The sequence below is a fragment of the Tyto alba genome, unplaced genomic scaffold (genome assembly GCF_018691265.1).
Source record: "Tyto alba isolate M040663 unplaced genomic scaffold, T.alba_DEE_v4.0 Super-Scaffold_13, whole genome shotgun sequence".
NCBI lineage: Eukaryota > Metazoa > Chordata > Aves > Strigiformes > Tytonidae > Tyto > Tyto alba.
Genome location: NW_024881275.1, coordinates 35402047 through 35420935, shown reverse-complemented (window position 1 = coordinate 35420935; position 18889 = coordinate 35402047). Strand labels below are relative to the sequence as shown.

Below are 18889 nucleotides of genomic sequence, written 5' to 3'. Positions count from 1 at the left end.
CTTCATGAGGTTTGCACAGGCCCACTTCTCAAGGCTGTCAAGGTCCCTCTGGATGGCATCCCTTCTCTCCAGCACATCAACCACACCACACAGCTTGGTGTCATTGGCAAACTTGCTGAGGGTGCACTCAATCCCACTGTCCATGTCCCCAGCAAAGAGATTAAATAGTGCCAGTCACAATACTGAGGAACACCTCTCGTCACTGGTCTCCACTCAGACATCAAACCATTGACTGCAACTGTCTGAGTGTGACCACGCAGCCAGTTCCTTATCCACCGGGTGATTCATCCATCAAATCCACGTCTCTCCAATTTAGATACAGGGATGTTGTGAGGGACAGTGTCAAATGCTTTGCACAAGACCACGTAGATGACGTGAGTTTCTCTTCCCTTATCTACCAATGCTGTAACCCCATTGTAGAAGGCCACCAAATTTGTCAGGCATGATTTGCTCTTAGTGAAGCCATGTTGGCTGTCATCAATCACCTCCTTATTTTCCATGTGCCCTAGCATAGTTTCCTGGAGGATCCACTCCATGATCTTGCTGGGTACAGAGGCGAGACTGACTGGCCTGTAGTTCTCCAAGTCTTCCTTTTTTCCATTTTTAAAAATAGGGGTTTTGCTTCCCCTTTTTCAGTCAGTTGGAACTTCACCAGAATGCCACAACTTCTCAAATATGACAGATAGTGGTCTAGACACTTCATCCACCAGTTCCCTCAGGACCCACAGATGCATCTCACCAGGTCCCACAGACCTGTGCACCTTCAGGTTACTGAAATGGTCTGGAACCTGATCTTCTCCAACAGCAGGTAGTTCTTCATTCTCCCAGTCCACACTATTGCCTTCTGCGACTTGGGTGGTGTGGCTGGAACTCTTGCCAGTGAAGACTGAGCCAAAAAAGTCACGGAGTACCTCAGCCTTCTCCATATCCTAGGTAACCAAGTGTCCTGTTTCCTTCCAGAGAGGGCCCACATTTTCCCTAGTCTTCCTTTTATCACCAATCTACTTATAGAAGCTTTTCTTGTTCCCCTTGACATCCCTGGCCAGATTTAATTCTATCAGGGCTTTGACCTTCCTAACCTGATCCCTGGCTGCTCAGAGAGTTTCTCTGTATTCCTCCGGGGCTGCCTGTCCTTGCTTCCATCCTCTGTAGGCTTCCATATGATGTCAAGCTCAGCATATAAAACTGGGAGAAGGGGTAAAGGGGGGGGGGACATTCAGGGTGATGGCATTTGTCTTCTCAAGTAACCGTTATGCATGATGGAGCCCTGCCTTCCTGGAGATGGCTGAGCACCTGCTTACTGATGGGAAGTGGTGAATGAATTCCTTGTTTTACTTTGCTTGTGCACGCATCTTTTGCTTTACCTATTCAACGGTCTTTATCTCAACCCATGAGTTTCCTCACTTTTATCCTTCCAGTTCTCCTCTCCATCCCACTGTGGGGGAGTGAGCGAGTGGCTGCATGGTTCTTAGTTACCAGTTGGGGTTAAACCATGACAACAGCTATTGGCTGCAGTTATGGAAGAATCTAAGTTTCAGGAAGACAGCTCTTGAGATGGTTTAGCTAACAAATAGTGTGGATTTTAACACATATACTTGTATACAGCATACCCATAGAGGAAGGTCAGGAAAAGCATAACAGAATGTTTCTTAAAAGCTTTTATGGACATTTTGATGGGACAACTGGTCTGATGAGGCCAAGAACTCACTGTGGGTGGGCACAGTCTCTTATACATGATGAAAAATAAATACCACATGCTCAGGCAGAGTCTGTCCCAAGACTAGATCAAAACAAAATTCAAAGATTTCCCTGTACAGCTTCTCTCCTTTATTAAGAAAAACACCCGATGCTTTTCTGTGCTTTTCCCATAGAACGTGTTCTACATATTTCTGTGTATGTATTCTGTCAATAACCACAAGCTGAAAAGTTGAGATCGCAAAGCTGTCTTCTGCAGGATCAATGAACACCTGCGTCCTTTGTTCTATCTTGAAACCATCCTATCTTGCAGTCAAGAAAATTTACCAGTCCAAGATAAATCTCTCACTAGTTTGTTTAATGTTGCCATTTACCACAGTCCTGTTTCAGATGTTGAGACCAAACTCACACAGAAATCAGTAGGCTGGAAATACTAAAGATTAAAATGGGAAATAAATTCTGAATTGACCCTCTAGAGGAAAGCTACCACTGCAAAGAAAAGTTGAAACTTCTCTATTTTTCCTCATTTCTGAAAGATATACTTTATTTTGCACTGTGTTTATTCCTCAGTGTAGTACAATTTCAGGTTTCTCTAAAATGCTGCCATTAAAAAGGAAAAAAAAAAATGTAACCTTGAAGTGCAATACAGCATTGTGATAAATGTGTGAAACCAGTTCCGGCAAGGAAACATGCTGCATAATGCAAAAGACTTCAAAGAGTTGGGCAATAGTCACCTTCTAGTAAAATAAGGATTGTTGCAAACAGCTGAATTCAGATTAACTTTTAGAAGGATACCCTGCCTCTGCAAAGAAATAAAAAGGCTCGTGCATTCCTCTCCAGCAGCAAAAGCTAGGACAAGAACGGAAATATGTCCTCCAAAAAGGACCATGTGAATTTGAGGAGTAAGCCTGTGCTCCTATATCAGCTCTTCAGGATAAGAACTGTGATTTACTGTGTCTGAAACCACACCTCACTGAAAACATGCACCTGATGTCTCCTCTCAGGGTTAGGCACAAGACTGAAAGGACCCTTCCCACAAGGCTGAGTTGAGTGCAGAGCTTCACACCTTAAGACTGCGGGGGCCGTCTGTGGCAGCTGAAGGGGTCCAGCCCACAGATCCAGCCTCCCTGGTGGTGGCCAGAGAATTGATGTGACTTGAAGTCGAAGACAGTTTACAGCTGCAGTCAGCCACAGGCTGCTGTTAATGTCAGGAAAGCTGCTACATACTGTACAAGGAATATCTGCTTTTTATTAGACAGGGTTAGTATTTTAAAAAGGACATAATTCTTTATGTCACAGAGCATAAGTCAATTTCTGTGTGTTGGAAGACCTGTAAGAAATATACTCCTTAAGGCTTATTAGATACTTATTTGATGAATGGTTTCTAATAGGTACAGCCATGTTTAGGTATCAGAAAAGTTACTACTGAGATCCACTGTAGTAATTTTTCTGTTCCTGAACTGAGCAGATACAGTATGCAAAATGAGGTGAGAATTTACCATTAACATAGACAGGAACAGCATTGCTGGACAATGATAACACAAATCATTTTACTCTCACCTGATGATACAGCACCTTTGTGCACTCCCTGTTGCACAAGTGAACTTCACAGGCCGAAGCATCACAAGCACATGAGAATGACGACAGGCCCGGAAAGATCAACCCTATGCAACAGGGTACTTCCACTTCTAAATCAGAAGGTGAAGAATAAGCCCGTAAGCTTTCACCTAGTGCTTTACTATCCCAGAAGGAGCTTTTCAAGCTTTCCCACACAGTGCTGGTCAATGCATTTCTATCTGGAGGCAATCCCATTGCTATTCCAGTCTCAACAGCCTCTTGAGTGGAGACTGCAAATACTGCAAAACAGTTGCTTTTCTTCTGATGAGAATAAAACAAGGACAAGACAAATCATGTCCTCCTGCATAAGCAGTAGGAAAAAATCAGTCATGTATTGTTCGTTCTTTGCTGAAGGCTGAGACTGAGGTTCTTTTGTTTCTCCCTTTTTCTGTCCTTCCCAACTTTGTGTGGGACATGTTCCCCTTGATGGGTATTGTTTTCAGCTATTTTTTGTTAAGGCAGCCACAGGCCTTCCAAGCTGTGGGCACCAAAAATGAGAGCACATCCTTGAAAGACAGCCTAAGAAACCAAATCTAAACAAATCCTAAGCAACACTCAGAAATGAGAGGAGTTGTGTGGTAATCTCTTCACTTCAGAAAGTTTCTAACTGAAACTGTAGCTCAAGGAAATATTCATAATGGCAGTTGAAAATTCTGTCAATTCTGCATTTCCCTCAAAATGATATAAACTGGAGATTGTCTGAAGTTAGATTTGGCTTCTCCCTGTCCAGTCTTGGGAATAAATAACCACATAATAGAGACAACCACCCCTTTTTCCATTCTTTCTTTCCAGTGCTGTGAGGAACAAACCAAGGTGAACAGAGGGGAAGAGGGGAAAGAAGTGCCGCTGTGAAGACAGCTTCATTTCCCGTTTCCTTAACTCTGACTTCGACCCCCTGGTACAACTCAGTGCCGCTCAAGGATCCTCTGCGAAACCAAAAGCCTCTTCCTGCACCCTGTGACCCGTACAATTACTGATTTTCAACAGAGTTTCCAGCAACCAGTTTTCAAAGGCATCTAGGTAGCTAAAGGTGAAGCAATCATTTACTGCAATTGTCCAAAGTAGTAAGCTAACCAATACTCTGATTTCTACTGACCAGATTTCCAAGGTGTTCAGGGGCTTTTCAGGAAACTAGTTATTAGTTGATTTAGCACCTGAATGCCTTTGAGATGCTCCTTTCATGTTCCTAGCTGACATCTGAGAATGGAATTTAGATTTTCCAAATGCAGAAATTAAAAAAAAAAAATCCCTAGAGAGATTATTAGTTATACAGAGAAAAGCTGCAATTTAGAGAAACAGGTGATAATTCATACACATACACCACATTTTTTTTCTAAATGCAAACAATACACCCATGCAATACGTTTTCCGTTTAAGCATTTAATTGACCCCAAAAGCTAATAGGCAAGTTGCAGGCCAGAGGTACTGCACAGTTTTTCATGAACAGAACTTTAACAATTTTGGACCTCATTGTAGGGTCTTGACTTATGTTATTTGATACTTTTTCCCCTGCAGGGGCTTTGTACTTCAATCACAGTGATTCCCCTGCAATCTGCAAGTAATAGTCTTCACTTATTATGAGTATTGATAGGCTAGAGATAAGACCTACTCAGTGTTCACTTCATACCAGATCTGTATGCTTTGTGACTTAATCCACATACTGGCTTTGAAGAGTGATAACCCATCCTCTGTGGAATGTCCTGCTCAACAACAGGCTGAGAAATTCATACTAATCCTCACTGGGTTGGAACTACTGAGCTCAAGAGCTACCTGTCTCTCCTTGAGCCCCTCAGTCACAGTCCCATTAAGCAGAGGTCCCTTCAGCATCCTTGGCTGAGAGAGCAGCCCACACTGAAAGATGTCCTCGCTTCTGAACAGTAAACCAAAATAAAACTAGCTTAAGGGAAAGTGGGAAAGGGCGAGCTCCAAAAGATGATCATAAAGATACGTTTCAGCAGTTGGGTTTTTATTTCTGTTCATTAATGACAGAGGCGTGTTCCTGAAATTGTCTACCTGTATAATCATATTTTTTAAATGAGTCAAAAATGCTGGGCTTGGGTATTTTATTATACAGAATATTCGTCTGAACTAAACCAGGTATATTAATTAAACACCTTGCAGTGAGAAAAAAAAAGCCTTATCATTTTCCCCCAACTGCTATTGTGGAAAATAAGAAGCCTGTTAAGAAGTATAATTAGCAAGTTAATGCTGAAAAAAATCATTTGAAGAATATTACAGAATATTTCAGAATATTACCAGTTGTGTTACTTTTATCTCTGACAACATTTTAAATGGCTGTTAGGTCCCATTTGCTGCTGGCCTACTCTATGTCCATAACACACATGCATCTAAGCCTGAGGGAATGTGGGATTCCCGGGAAAAACCCTGTCAAAACCAAACCAAACGTACTTGGACCTTATGAACCCCAGTGGAAATTTTTCTGGGAAAGGTTTCTCATGACAGAATGATAATCAAGCTGCACAGACCACAGAATAAAAAAAGGTTTGGGAGATTAGCCACCCCAGAGCAGCTAATAAGCCCTCCTACTTGCAGGGGGAGACAGGGCAAGGGCAGGAGCATGGGCTTTCTGCATCCCAGCTGTGTGGATCTGCCACTGCTGGGATGCAGTGGGGAAAGCACCTCGCAGAATCCAATAGCCAGAGTACAAATGATCTAGGAAAGGGAGGGACAGAGCAGGTGAACCCCTGCTGGGTGCATGGGCTGCCATGCAAGCCAGTACACCCCCATTCATACACAGAAACACATGAACAGGAAGGGCATGCATATATTCATTCAGAGTGGGCCACGGCCCCTTCTGCAGTTCTGACGGCTCCAGGCACAACATAAACCCACTGCTATCCAGAGCCTCCCTGCACTGGGAAGATCTGCAAACTTGCAAAGCCAACTGCACAGTCTCCTCCAGAAAAACAAACCACTTAAACTGCTCTCAAAAGTCACAGTCTCAAAACACTGATAGCCTTAACTCCTCAGAGACTGCTGCCGGTGAGAGGTGTGAAGATGTTACACACAGCTGAGAAACAACATGGCTGACACTGCAACTGCGATAAATACTACCCTGTCTTAACCGCTGCTTATTGTGGACAACTGTATTCCTGATTCGTTTTCTCCCAAAATCCGTCTTTGGGTGAGCTTGTGCTCAGGACTAACTGCATTTTACACGCTCCTGTTTCGTAATAACAATGCACTTGCTTGGTGATGAACTCAAGCAAATTAGAAGTAGGGTTTATGAAATAACTTTGGCTACAGAGTGATTTTATTTATTTCTGATTTTCTCATACTTTAGTATTTATTAGACTTAAAATTTCTCACTTTATTCTTTATACTACATTGCTTCACTGGGACCTGTATTTCTTATTTAGCCAAAACCCTCATTGAGACAAAGAAAAGAAACCAAGACCCAATCCTGCTCCTGTGCTTAGGCTCATGATAAGGAGGTTTTCATAATGGATTATCTTTTTTCCCATTCAGGTTAGATATAAGTACTACCCATTTAACCTCTGTCATGTTATTTTCCTATCACATTTTTACATACATATGCAAGTTTCTGTATATAAAATCAACATCCATAGAACTTAGGATGCCGCACAGTTTGACAGGCATAATTTAATCATTACAATACAAAGGGTGCTTTTTGTCATTTTCATATTACTGATTTAGCTACATATTTTGGTGCCAAAATAGTTAATGCATTTCTGAATCAGATGTATTGTCAAATGACAAACTGAATGTAGTGATGCCACTGAGGTTATACCTACTAAAAAAGCACCATATTGTTTCCTTTGACCTTGACTAATATCCTAATTGTGGAGAGTGTTAGCACATGTGTTTTCTTTCACTTCATCTTTCATAAAACTCCTTCGGAGTGCTCTTCACATGAAGCCTGTGGTTGGACTTGATGCTGACAGTGCATTTCAGTGCTCCTCTGAAGAACAGTGTGCTTATCTGAAGCTTACCTGATGAATTTACACAAGAAGGTCCATGCTCTACCTGCATTTTGACACTGGACACTTTACTGACAGTGCATGTTTCACGCTGTCATGGCTCATACTCTGTGTCTGTAGTTGAAATGCATACTTTGGATCTTCATTGCTTAGATCTCCTTGTGACATCCACTATTTAGCCAAAAGTACGTTTCATGTGCTGTCTTTCTAGGTGATAAAACATTTGTGCTATGCTACTCATAAACTAAAGATCAGACCCCACGCAATTTGTTGTAATTGCATTTCCAGCATTTGGGCTTTCAGAGCAAAATTATTTACCAAATAATTCCGGTCACAGAACAACATTCTGTGTGATGAAATGCAAATATTTTGCTGAAAGCATGATTTCTTGCCCTTTTTATTCGATGTAAATGGACGTCTTGGACAAATTAAGACTGCAACACAAGTAACTTCTGGGGGCAAAAGTGATTCTATAGGTTCACCTCTACAGTAAATGTGGAAATACTCCCTTCTTTCCAGTTCTGAATTTTTAAAGAGGTAAAAACCCACACTTTTCAACTTGAAGGCTTCCGCCTTTGGGAGAGTTTCTTCCATATGGTTGGAAAACAAAAAAATGAAGGTCTGCCGAGTCTCAGAATGAGAAGCAGGAGTTAAAAAAATCTAATTTCTGATGAATTTGTTTATTCATTCCATATTACATTTTATTTATTGGGCAAAGGAAATATGGAGTTAAAAAAATCTAATTTCTGATGAATTTATTTATTCATTCCGTATTACATTTTATTTACTGGGCAAAGGAAATAAGGAGTTAAAAAAATCTAATTTCTGATGAATTTATTTATTCATTCTGTATTACATTTTATTTATTGGGCAAAGGAAATATGTGACCACATCATTGGGAAAAATATCTGCAACTCAGTATGCTATGGTCTGGGAGACAATTCTCTCACCCGGTTAACAAAAGTCAAATGCAACTAATGAAATACACCACTGATTTATATGGCTGACATTTCTGACATATGTATGACTTGATGAACAATTGCAAAGACACACATTTTAAATGGTGACTGCAACCAGGGATTAAAACATGCATTCAAACAACAAAAGTATTTAATCTAAATGATAAAATATACTTTCATATGTCTTTATATCTTTAGTTAGCCAATCTCTCTCTTCTACATTTACCTAGCCAATAAAAAGTCTTCAGAGTAAAGCACACAACATGATTAGGATAATCAGCAAATATGGTATGCATATCCCTCCTTGTAATCTCAACCTCATTCATGTTTGACTTTCACCATCTAAAGCTTTTTGGTTTTCAGCATCTGAAGATCCTGAAGCGAGCACGCTATTAAGCCTCCCAAGCTCTGAATCCCAACTACCAGTGGTGTCAAGACTGGCACATTCAGCTTGGACAGCGAGGTTTTTCACCCCAGTCTGAATTTCACTAAGACTGATCAGTTTTGCTCCTCTGCATTCTGGCTGTTGAGGTCATGGTATCTTTTATAGGAAAATGAGCTGCTTATAGATTTTCAGCTCTGCGAACTTTAGGAGTTGATGGAAAATCCACAGGCTTAAGACTTAGATGGCTAAGAAACCACTCCCTTTCTTTTGTGGTCACTCAGGTATAAAAGCCTTTCAAAGGAGATGGAAATGCTGACAGAGTGTCTCATGGGAGATCCTTCTGTGCACAGGGACCAACTCAGTCTATTTTTCACGCTGTAACGTGTGTCAAAAATTACCCCTAGTGTAGGGTGACAGATACAACCTGGAACACGCCATAATTTGTTACGTGAGAAATAAAGTCAAATGGAGATTGCCCGCTGGAGGCAGTTTGCTCATTGCACATTGCTGTTTTCTACAGCACACCGTGTGCGCAGGATGAGCAGCATGTGGAAATAACAAATCTGCTGCTCTGGGTCAGGGGCCTGGAAGATTCTTGCAGTGCACAAGCTCTCTTGGTGAATTTTCCTTTTTGCCTCCAGCTTTCGTATCACCAGACTCTCACGTCCCTGCCACACAGTGAGAATCCTCACACCCAGAGAGGAAACACATGCGCTGAGGCCACGCTCTGCTGTGGGACTCCTGGGGCAAGGATGCCTGAGAAATACAAACTGGGTGACTATATCACCTCCTCCTATTGAACCTACCCTAGAAAAACAGGCAACTACTCCTTTTTTTCATATCAAATGGCCTAGTCAGTTGCTAGTCATCCAAGGGTTCGGGAGAAGGTTGTCAGCCTACTCCACAACAAAGAGAAACCAATCCACCTTGCAGGGTGTGAGTGGTCAGAGCCATGGAAACAACTGGGTATTGAACTTGTACAAGCAGCTGCACCCTTCCACAAATGGCCTGGGAGAGGAAATGTAACTCTGCAAGTCCTGGTACCTGGCTGCTCCCCTCTGCTCTCTGCAGCAGCCATGCCAGGGCTATCTCCCAAGGCTGGCAGAGTGGAGCCAGCTCTGCACCCTCACATGCTACTGCCACGCTCAAATGGTCCCAAATCAGGAAACTGAGTTCAAACAGAATCACAATGTAATAAACAGAAGAAAACCAAATCCAGATCTTTTTTTTTTTTTTTTGTTTCCTCAGTCTTCTGGGGTCTGGCTCACATTCTCAAGATTTTCTTCACAATTTTCTCATTCTAAAATGAAATCTGGCATCACCACCAGACTCCAAAAGCTATGGCTTTAAAGAGAGAAGTCCAATACTGTAGGAGTCATGATAAAATGGTAAGAATACCACTCCTTCTTTCCTGCCTTAAAAGTTATTCCAGAAGGTGGTGGACTGAAGCAGTGCATTCTGCAACTTTCCTGCCTAGTGAGGACAACCAAAGTTTGGCTAAGCATCTGTCAAAAAGAAATCTACAGTTAAGGAACAAGGGAAGTCAGAAAAAGACTGAGATCACCTTTAACTAAATGGTGTAACAATCCCTAAAATGTAAATGAAAATCTTTAAGCATAAATTGAAAAGTTCAGTTCTCAAAATGGGATAGAAGAGGAATGCTCTCAAAATTTGTGCCTTTAAAATTAGCATCACACATACAATTAGCAATTTTACTGCGGAACTGAAGCTATAGACTGTAAATTCATTTTTCAGATCAGCAAAGTAAATAAAATTAACCTACAAAAATTATTTCTACCAACTTGTAATCAGCTGCAGACTTTCCCTAACAGAAGCCAACTGGAAGTACAATGATTATTATCTAAACTGCACATTCACACTCCTATACTTGAAAGAACACAATCTCAAACTGCAGAAATATAGATGAAATATTAAGACTACCTCATGAATATACCCAAATTTCCCATATGAAACCCACAGTCCGTACCACATAATCTGAAACACAATGGCTATATGTGTGGCCAGCCACTGAAAACATCTTGCCAATAAACCACCCACCGACTGCCTACCAAGTAAGTTATTTTCCATCACTGATAGTATCTTTAGGGATTAAATTGAGTGAATTGCAAATACGGATTAGCTGGGAAGTGCAAAGTGATGTCAGTGTAGCTGGTATTTATCCTCCCTAGGGGGCCTGAAACCTAGAGCTTGCAAACCTCTCCATGAAAGGACAAAGCTCCAACCTTTCTCTCAGTTGCACCCAAACAACCATGGTGACTTTGTGGGGCAGGGGTCGGGGTTACTGGGGTGAGATTCAGAGAACAATTTGATTCCCAAAATCCCAAAACCACCTGCAAGCAGTTTCTTACCCAAGTTCTGCCCAGAGAGTCTCAACCTGGGCACTTCCACTGTTGTTTTATGTATGCCCTCTCCTCAGGTTTTGCTTTTCACACTACTACCAACACAGCAGTGTTATTTACTGACTGAAATTCCACCATTAATCATGGAAAAGTAATAGTAATGGGCTGATATATTCCAAGCCCTGGGCTGCAAGCTAAGTGATGAATGAAGAAAGTCCATAGCCGTTCATGGGGAAGATGGCTTTGTTTCTTCCGTCCTGTTTCAACAGGTTTGGCAGGCTCAGTTGGCAACTTTAGCAACTACAGTTTCTGACCAGAGATGTAGAAGACTAATTTTTGAAATACTGTGGTATTAACAAAAATAGCAAATAGCTTAGGGGCTGTGATAGCTCATAAGATTAGTGAAGCTAACCATCTAGCAATAGTTAGCATCTATGCCCACAAGATATTACATTATCCAGTTGATTTCAGGAAACAAAAGTCTTTGCAACGTTTGCCATCCATGCAAGTTTTCTGCACCTGGTTACTCCACTACAAAGTTACAGACCAATCTTCAGCTGAAACAACTGAACACTGTTGGCAATTTCCAGGCAAGAGGTTTGCGGGCTGACACTTAATACATCACAACCTCGTTTACAATGACTTAAGTGCAAAGAAAATTTCACCATGTCCAGGCTGTGGACTCTCTCCCAGACATCTGAAATCAGAGTTGTCACTGTTAGCCAAGTATTTCCAAAAGGAAATGCCTTTTAATTTCATACAAAAAGGAACCAAGAAGTCTGGTACGTGTCTGAAATGTGTCTGTGCACCACAGACTGTAAACTTTCAAGGTGGAAATATTCAAGATATTGAAGGGGCAGATGAGCCCACTGGCCATCAGCAACCAAGGGTACATGTCAGGGAAAGGAAAAGTCAGGAGGGCTGGGATAGGGTGTCAGACAGACAAGTCCTGAAGAAGCATCGGTAGGTTTGCTGGCAAGGAAAATGGGTAGTTAAGATGATGAGTAGCTGACATGGAAAATATTAGCCAATCTCAGTGGGAAGATGAAGAGTAATTTTCTACTATTACAGAAATTAAAGGTACATATGAGCATCTGTGCTGAAACCTGGGGCAGAAATTCAGTTCTTCTGAGTGATGACTGGAACCCAAGCCCCCAAGTCTATGGGTCTTTCATCTTCATCAGTTTGCTTTTCGCACCTTGAAAGCTGTCTCACAAGAGGAGGAAAGTGCTGTAACTTTTAGCCTCAGACTGACTCTTTAGAAGCCATCACTCTTTGGGATTTATTCAGTAGCGTAAGCATCAATTTACTGATACAGTCATGGAATTTCAAACTAAAAATTCATTGCAATCAACTTTTTAATTTTTCTTTTAAACACATACACTGCTAATATTTTGCAATGAAGCCTGATATACTGTGTGCAGAAATGGTTATCTGTATGAAAGTCAAAATATGGCTTAAGTAGATAACAAAAAAGAAACTCCATTTACTACTCACAGCAGACGTACTCCTTCAACTTCTGTGAAAACTGCAGTATGATCTGCATACAGTTTCACCTAGCTCGAACTCTCACCTCCTTCCACAGACCAACATACGCTAAATACAAAAGAACATTTTCCAGCATGACTGTCAATGATTACTGTGTTTAATGCTAGCAGACAATGGAGCTTAGATCAGATAGGAAATAAACATAAATGTTAATTATCTTGCTGGAGATGAGAAACCAGATGACATCTGGAGCTGGCATTATTGTAAACAGGAAAAAGGTATGAGAGCTACTTGGCTTAGAGGTTTATAAATACCAGATATACACATCAGGAGGAGGCTGGCAGGTTAAGAAAGGACAAGGGCAGCTCTGTAATAATAAGCAAGTGAGAGAGATGGAAAGAGAGTGTATGTGAAATTATTTCTGGGAAGACCATTTTTGACTGAGACAATTTTTATTACACTCTTTATTGGACAGATGCTCAGTGTGGTAGGAGAAATCTGCCCTGGTTTATACACTGCCACAGTTTACCTGATTCTCTTTGCTAAAGCAACAAAAACACAGAGACTGGGACCGCTGTAGCAGTGTGGCAGAATGCAGAGCACCAGTCTCACAAACCTCCCCAGAGCACCATAGCAAAGTCTTGAGCTGCATCCTGCAAGCAGTTATGAACAAACTGAACTTCATGTACTGTGATTAATTTCCCTGACACCATGTGGGTTTCATTGCAGCACACAAAACCAAACACAGACTTAAGTATTTTTAGGATCAGAACCTACTTAGTACTAGTCAGCCATGATTTAATGTGTCTGTACTTAATGTACAGCTTACTAAATGTGAGAGAATTCTGTGTTTGGTACAGTTTGGGGCTTTCCCCAGAACAGCATGTATGTTGTTTCAACATTAATGCTGAAAGTTAAATACTCTGTAGTCACTAATGTTTATTTAAACAATGATAATGTTGTCTAATGCAGCTGGGAACGGAGGTACAGTAGCCTCATATTTGAAAGCATGGCCTTTTATATAACATTAGAGAGCTCTAATGGGCATGTTGCCCATTTCTGATTCCCTAATGGCTTCTATGCTTCACAGGAATTAATGTTCTAATCAGAATGCATCTGTATAACATTTTCCTTGTGCTGATGAAGTATCAGCAATTCAGTGATTACCTTATGCATCCCACTGCATATGCTAGGCCAGATTATTCAAATATCTTCTGGTAGAAGAGAAAATGGGGCATTTCTAATCACAAAATAGTGCACACAAAAAAGCTATGGTAAGAGTGAACATCAGGGATGTACAATAAAAAGGCAGAAGAAGACCTTCTGTTGCACTGCAGGAACCTTCTTCTGTGGATTGTGCTTAGTGCAACAATCTAGATGTAGATATGCATTAATATTGACAAGATACGTAGGTAGTCCAGCATCACTCTTTGCAACCTTAGAAGTCATGCATGCAGGTACGTATGCACGCCCTCATGCACAGGTCAAGAAAGATTCCTATTACGACATTTAAATTCTGTGAAGTTGGAAGCAAACGTTTCTGACCTTGTCAGTAAGCCCCTAGACTACAACTTGTGCTATGAAACACTATCATTTAGGGGAGGATACAGATAGGCTGTAGTGCCCCTTAGTTGCAAGACCCATGTTCACCAGCTATACTGGGATTCTCTAGAATGTCTTTCCAGAGAAATAGTTCAAATTTCCAGTGACACTTCAGAAATGTATGTACATTCACACCAAAAAAGGGGGAAAAAAGAGGCAGGAACAACCTTCTCTGAAATACTTAAAGACCTTAATGTACTGATGAAAAATAGCAAGCAGTGCAATTACTATCAGTCACAACATAGTTTAGGTATTTTTTCAGTTATCTGCTGTCATGGTACTCCTTGGTTCAAAAATCAACATTTCACATGTCCAATTCTAAAACTGTTACTAGGTTTGAAGAGTAGCATGTGAAGTTAAGGATACTTTTAAAAATTATTCATAGTTAATTATTTTTAACTCTTCATATTTTTTCACATTTCACCTGCTTCTAACTAAACATGAAAGAATGTTTGTGGCATTTATTGTCCATCATGCAACCTTCTGCTCTACCTTTAAATATTCAACATCTTTTCCAGCTCTAGATGTTGAATTATACAATGAAATTGAAAGAATTTAAGTTTTAACACTTATCATTCTTATAACTTTAAAAATACTGAGATTTCTAAGTTAGGTTATGTTCATTGCCAATACAATCAATTTAAAAGCAGTGCGTATGTAACACTACTGACTTCTGCTTCTGACCCAGGATTTGTTTTTTCCCCAAGAACACATTCAGTGCACAGGATCGGCCAAAGACCACTGAAATCAATGGAAAGGCTACCGGTGACTTTGATGAAATATGGATTGGGCTTTGAGCGTAACACTGCTGACTTCATTGACTCATCACAAGGGCTGAATTCGGTTTTGACAAACAGAAAGCAGTTCATCCCCTGTACCTTTAACAAATTGCATACATTTTAACCCCACCCTTCCACTCCCAGGAATTTAGAGCACTAGCTCTGCTAGCTCTGTTAAGGAGCCCCAGCACTTGCACAGGTAAAAGGAATGACTGAAACATATACAGTTGTTTGTACTTACAGGTGTCTGGCTTGAGCTGACTGTTGGTGATTCCAAAATACTGGGGATTTTCGATGACTGGAATCTTCGTCATCCCAATGATGACTGCGTCAGGACCCCCCTCAGAAGATGACGGAGTGTTACTGCCATTTGAGATGTGGTGGAGGGGACTGGCTGAGTCATCGTCATTGCTGATAACTGAAGAAGGACCTAGAGTTAGAAACAAAGATTTTCCTGTAACTCAGCACATGGTTTCCTTCCCTCAGATGATTCCTTTTTCTACCTTTTTTTTTTTTTGGGGGGGGGGGGTTGGGGGGGCTAGTTTGTCCTCCATCCCTGTAGTCAACAGCCTTCTTCATGTGTCTTGTTGAACTTACCTCAGGAAATTTATATGTCTGGACGCAGATGGAGTGCAGTGGGTTTTTACATTAGGAGCTGGAATTTGAAGCGAATTTTTGTACTGGTAGATCACCTAGACTAAATATGTCAGGGTCCAGCATCATCTGTCACTGGGAAAGATCTCCACATTTGTTGAACTCCTTCTGTCATTCTTAGAAATAAGCTATGAACTACATGCATTAACTTCTTCACCTTATGCCCTACTTGGATCACAAAGCAATAATTGCCACAAACCCAGGGAATGCCTGCCTTCCCTTTTAAGTGGTGTTATAACAAGACAAAAGACACAGAGGTGATAGGCTTGTCTTGATGTGGGAAGCTGGTAATTTCTGAAAGACAACACAGTTGAAAGAAAAAATCCAGGGGACAATTTGAAAAGTCACAGGTGTGGAACAGACACTAAGAAGAGTAGTAGGAAAGACACATCCTATCCCACTGCAAAATCTGGGGTCACTGCAGGTGGGCTCGTCTAGTCCAGTGGAATATCCCAATATTGTATGGGCTCCCCCGTATATACCTGAGTCTAGTCACCTTTCAGAAAGAGGTTTATTTTGATCAGTAATTCAGTGACAGTTTTTGTTCTGTTTTCACTCTGTGCTTTATATTTTTAACAAAAGTGACACAGAGATAAAACCTTGTAAATGGGTTAAAAAAATCCTGCTTAGCACAATGTCCCACTTCTGTGAGCTGCAGGGGCCTCTGATCTAACAGTGAGATCAGCACGGGTGACATTTGAACTCCTGCCATCTAACCCCGCTATTTAAATTCCACATGACACCATCCAGTATTCAAAGAAAACCAGAATCACCATTTAGCAGCCACAACATTTTGCCTAATTTCCCCACTGAAGAGACAGCAGGGACCACACATGTCACATTTCATTTCATTCTCCATTTGCCTTAACCAGGGGTTTTGGGGTGGCATTCACATATTCTAACTGTCACAATCAAAAGATGATGCTAGAAACAGATGGAAAAATTTGCCCTCTGGAAGTGCCTGCCCTGGAACATCATTCTCAGACAACATCCATGTCTAGCCCACGGGCAGCAATGACAGGTGGGGTGAATGTCCCCCCAAAGAAGGGGGCAGCAGAGCAGACTTTGAGGATGACAAAAAGCTGTGTTTACTCCAAGTTGCCAGTCACCCCGTTGCAAAATGTTGGAGGCCCAAACTGAATTTTAAGTTGGACAGAAGGAACAGTGCAGATGCAAGACAGAGCTGAGTAACCTGCCACATAGACGACATCTGTGTCTGCAGGAGAGATGGGGGATGCAGAGAGAGAGAGAAAGGGGACCAGCAGCAGGTCTTGTAGACACATCATTGAGGATGTGAGAGCAGATAGGCAGGATCCACCATTGCACACACACAATTAAGGAACAAAATGAAAACTAGGACAGTCCCAGACACAGCAGCCAAGAAAGGACAGCTTTAAAGAAAAGAAACCCTTCCTCTTCCATGGCTCACTCTATTGTTAACAAAAACACTTTATCATTTCATGGCATGGCTCACAGGAATAAAACTTAAATAATTTGGCATGTGGCTATTCAACCCTACCCTCAGAAACTCAAGTGTACTCCCACCCTTGTCCTGCTTTCCTTTCTCCCCAGTTGGTTTAATGGTGCATGAGGGAAATGTTCTCATAGTTTGAAAAAGTACTTCCCCCCCTTGCCTGAAACATTAGAGGTAATTTTTCAAATACCTTGCACTTCACTGGAAAGTCACTGTTGACAAATGTAAGAGAAGCCTAGATCTTTGCAATTTATCAAGTGAAATACTAATACCAAGGCTGGTTTTGTCATTACTGATCACCCAGATCCTCAAAAGATTGATTCTACTAGGAAAGCTGCCAGGATTAAGAGTTTTTGGTGAAGATTTCTCTAATGAAGTGCAGAGCCTAACAAACTGTGGGAAAGGGTTCCTTAGATGCCACACAAGATATTTACATGAAGTCATAACACATTTTTCAGGTGCACAATAGCTGTATGCAGTGGCATTAAAGTGCAAACCCATTTAAAACCACATTCAATTTTTTCTAGACATCATCCTTTCATCTCTAAACTTTCTGAATGTCAAGCTAATGGCTCCAAAAAGCAGGCCGTCAAATACAAATTTTCTTGGGAAAATAAAGTCCTTTTATACTAATATAACTTCAGTATGAGGGTCAAATCCCTTCTTTTACAGCAAATGGGCAAATTCTCTAGGCTGTGTAATTTAATAGAGGCATGTCTCTAAGTCCTTTTCAGTCCTGCTGTTCTCTGCTGCGCAGGAGGAGGCTCCTCTGTCATTGTTTGCTTCTACCACACATGCAGTGATGGCAAGGAAAAGTGACCATTACACATTTCTAGACGTTAAAGTGGGATAATGAATAGAAACTCATTCTGTTCATCAAATCATTTCTGTACTACTCCAAGACCCTATTTTGTACAGTGAACTATTTTTTTCAATCAGTATAAACCACAAAGTGCTGCAGGTGAAAAGTAGACAACTGTTCTGTAAATCTATTTACTCAATTAGGCTAACTGGTAAAAACTAGTCTTCCGTGTTGTATGAAGCAGGCTCCAAGTATATTCAGCTTTCTGATGTAGGTGAGGAAAACCTGGAAAATGAGGTGATTTCTGAAGCAATTCCTGGAAGTATGAAATGGTTTAAGAAAAATTAAACTCTGGGAACTTTGTGCTGTCACTTAGCAATCCCTTTCACTTATTGGCAAGTAATGGCTCATGCCATAGTCTTTGAAAGTAGTTGTTTGGGTTCAAAAATCCTATTTCCTGTATATTTCTTCTCCCATTAAGACAATGAGAACTCAACAGATGGAAAAAATTGTGTATCAGAGGCAGCTGAGCTCACATCCTTTCAAACTTCCGCTTTGCTGGGACCTTTTCATCAACGTGAGCAAACTCATACACAAACTGTTTCCACACTTTCTTATTTGCCAGACTATCCACTTACCATAAAGTTACACTTCGTTTTCTGAATGCACTAAGCCACATTACAATTACAGGCCAGTATAGCAGCTGGCTATGACTAATATTCTGGTAATGCAAAACCATTTTCTGGGATGCAAGATGAGGCCATCACCTGTACTGACAAGAAGATACAGCTGTCCTTTTCTTAATATACACTGAGCTCAAATTGAAGGATAATTTCTTAAAGCAACTTAAAGTGTGGTTTCATCCAGATGAAATGGGGTCACTGGATTACCTGTCAAAGGCAAAATGAGTATGGTAACTACCCTCAGTAACCTATCACTGGTTCTGGTTTTTATAAAATCTGCTGTTTGAAATTTGAAAATACTAGACAAAATGTCACTGGTGGGAGTGAAAATCATGGGTCGTCAATAGCCATTAGCTGCTGCCAGTAGCTGACTCACAGTCAGGTTAAGCTTTTAAGAAAACTCTAGAGGCCTTCAAATAAGCTGTCCAA

The 18889-nt window shown here is 41.0% G+C and overlaps 1 protein-coding gene across 4 annotated transcripts in view; it reads right to left on the bottom strand.

The window, feature by feature from the left end:
* The window catches only part of NTRK2 (neurotrophic receptor tyrosine kinase 2), a 208235-nt gene that overhangs the window by 71681 nt on the left and 117665 nt on the right, over positions 1 to 18889 (bottom strand). For all 4 annotated transcript variants that reach the window (XM_032981906.2, XM_032981907.2, XM_042787626.1 and 1 more), the window contains one exon: positions 15089 to 15277. In XM_032981906.2, coding sequence (XP_032837797.2) covers positions 15089 to 15277 — 189 coding nt within the window. The remainder of the gene's footprint in view (positions 1 to 15088; positions 15278 to 18889) is intronic.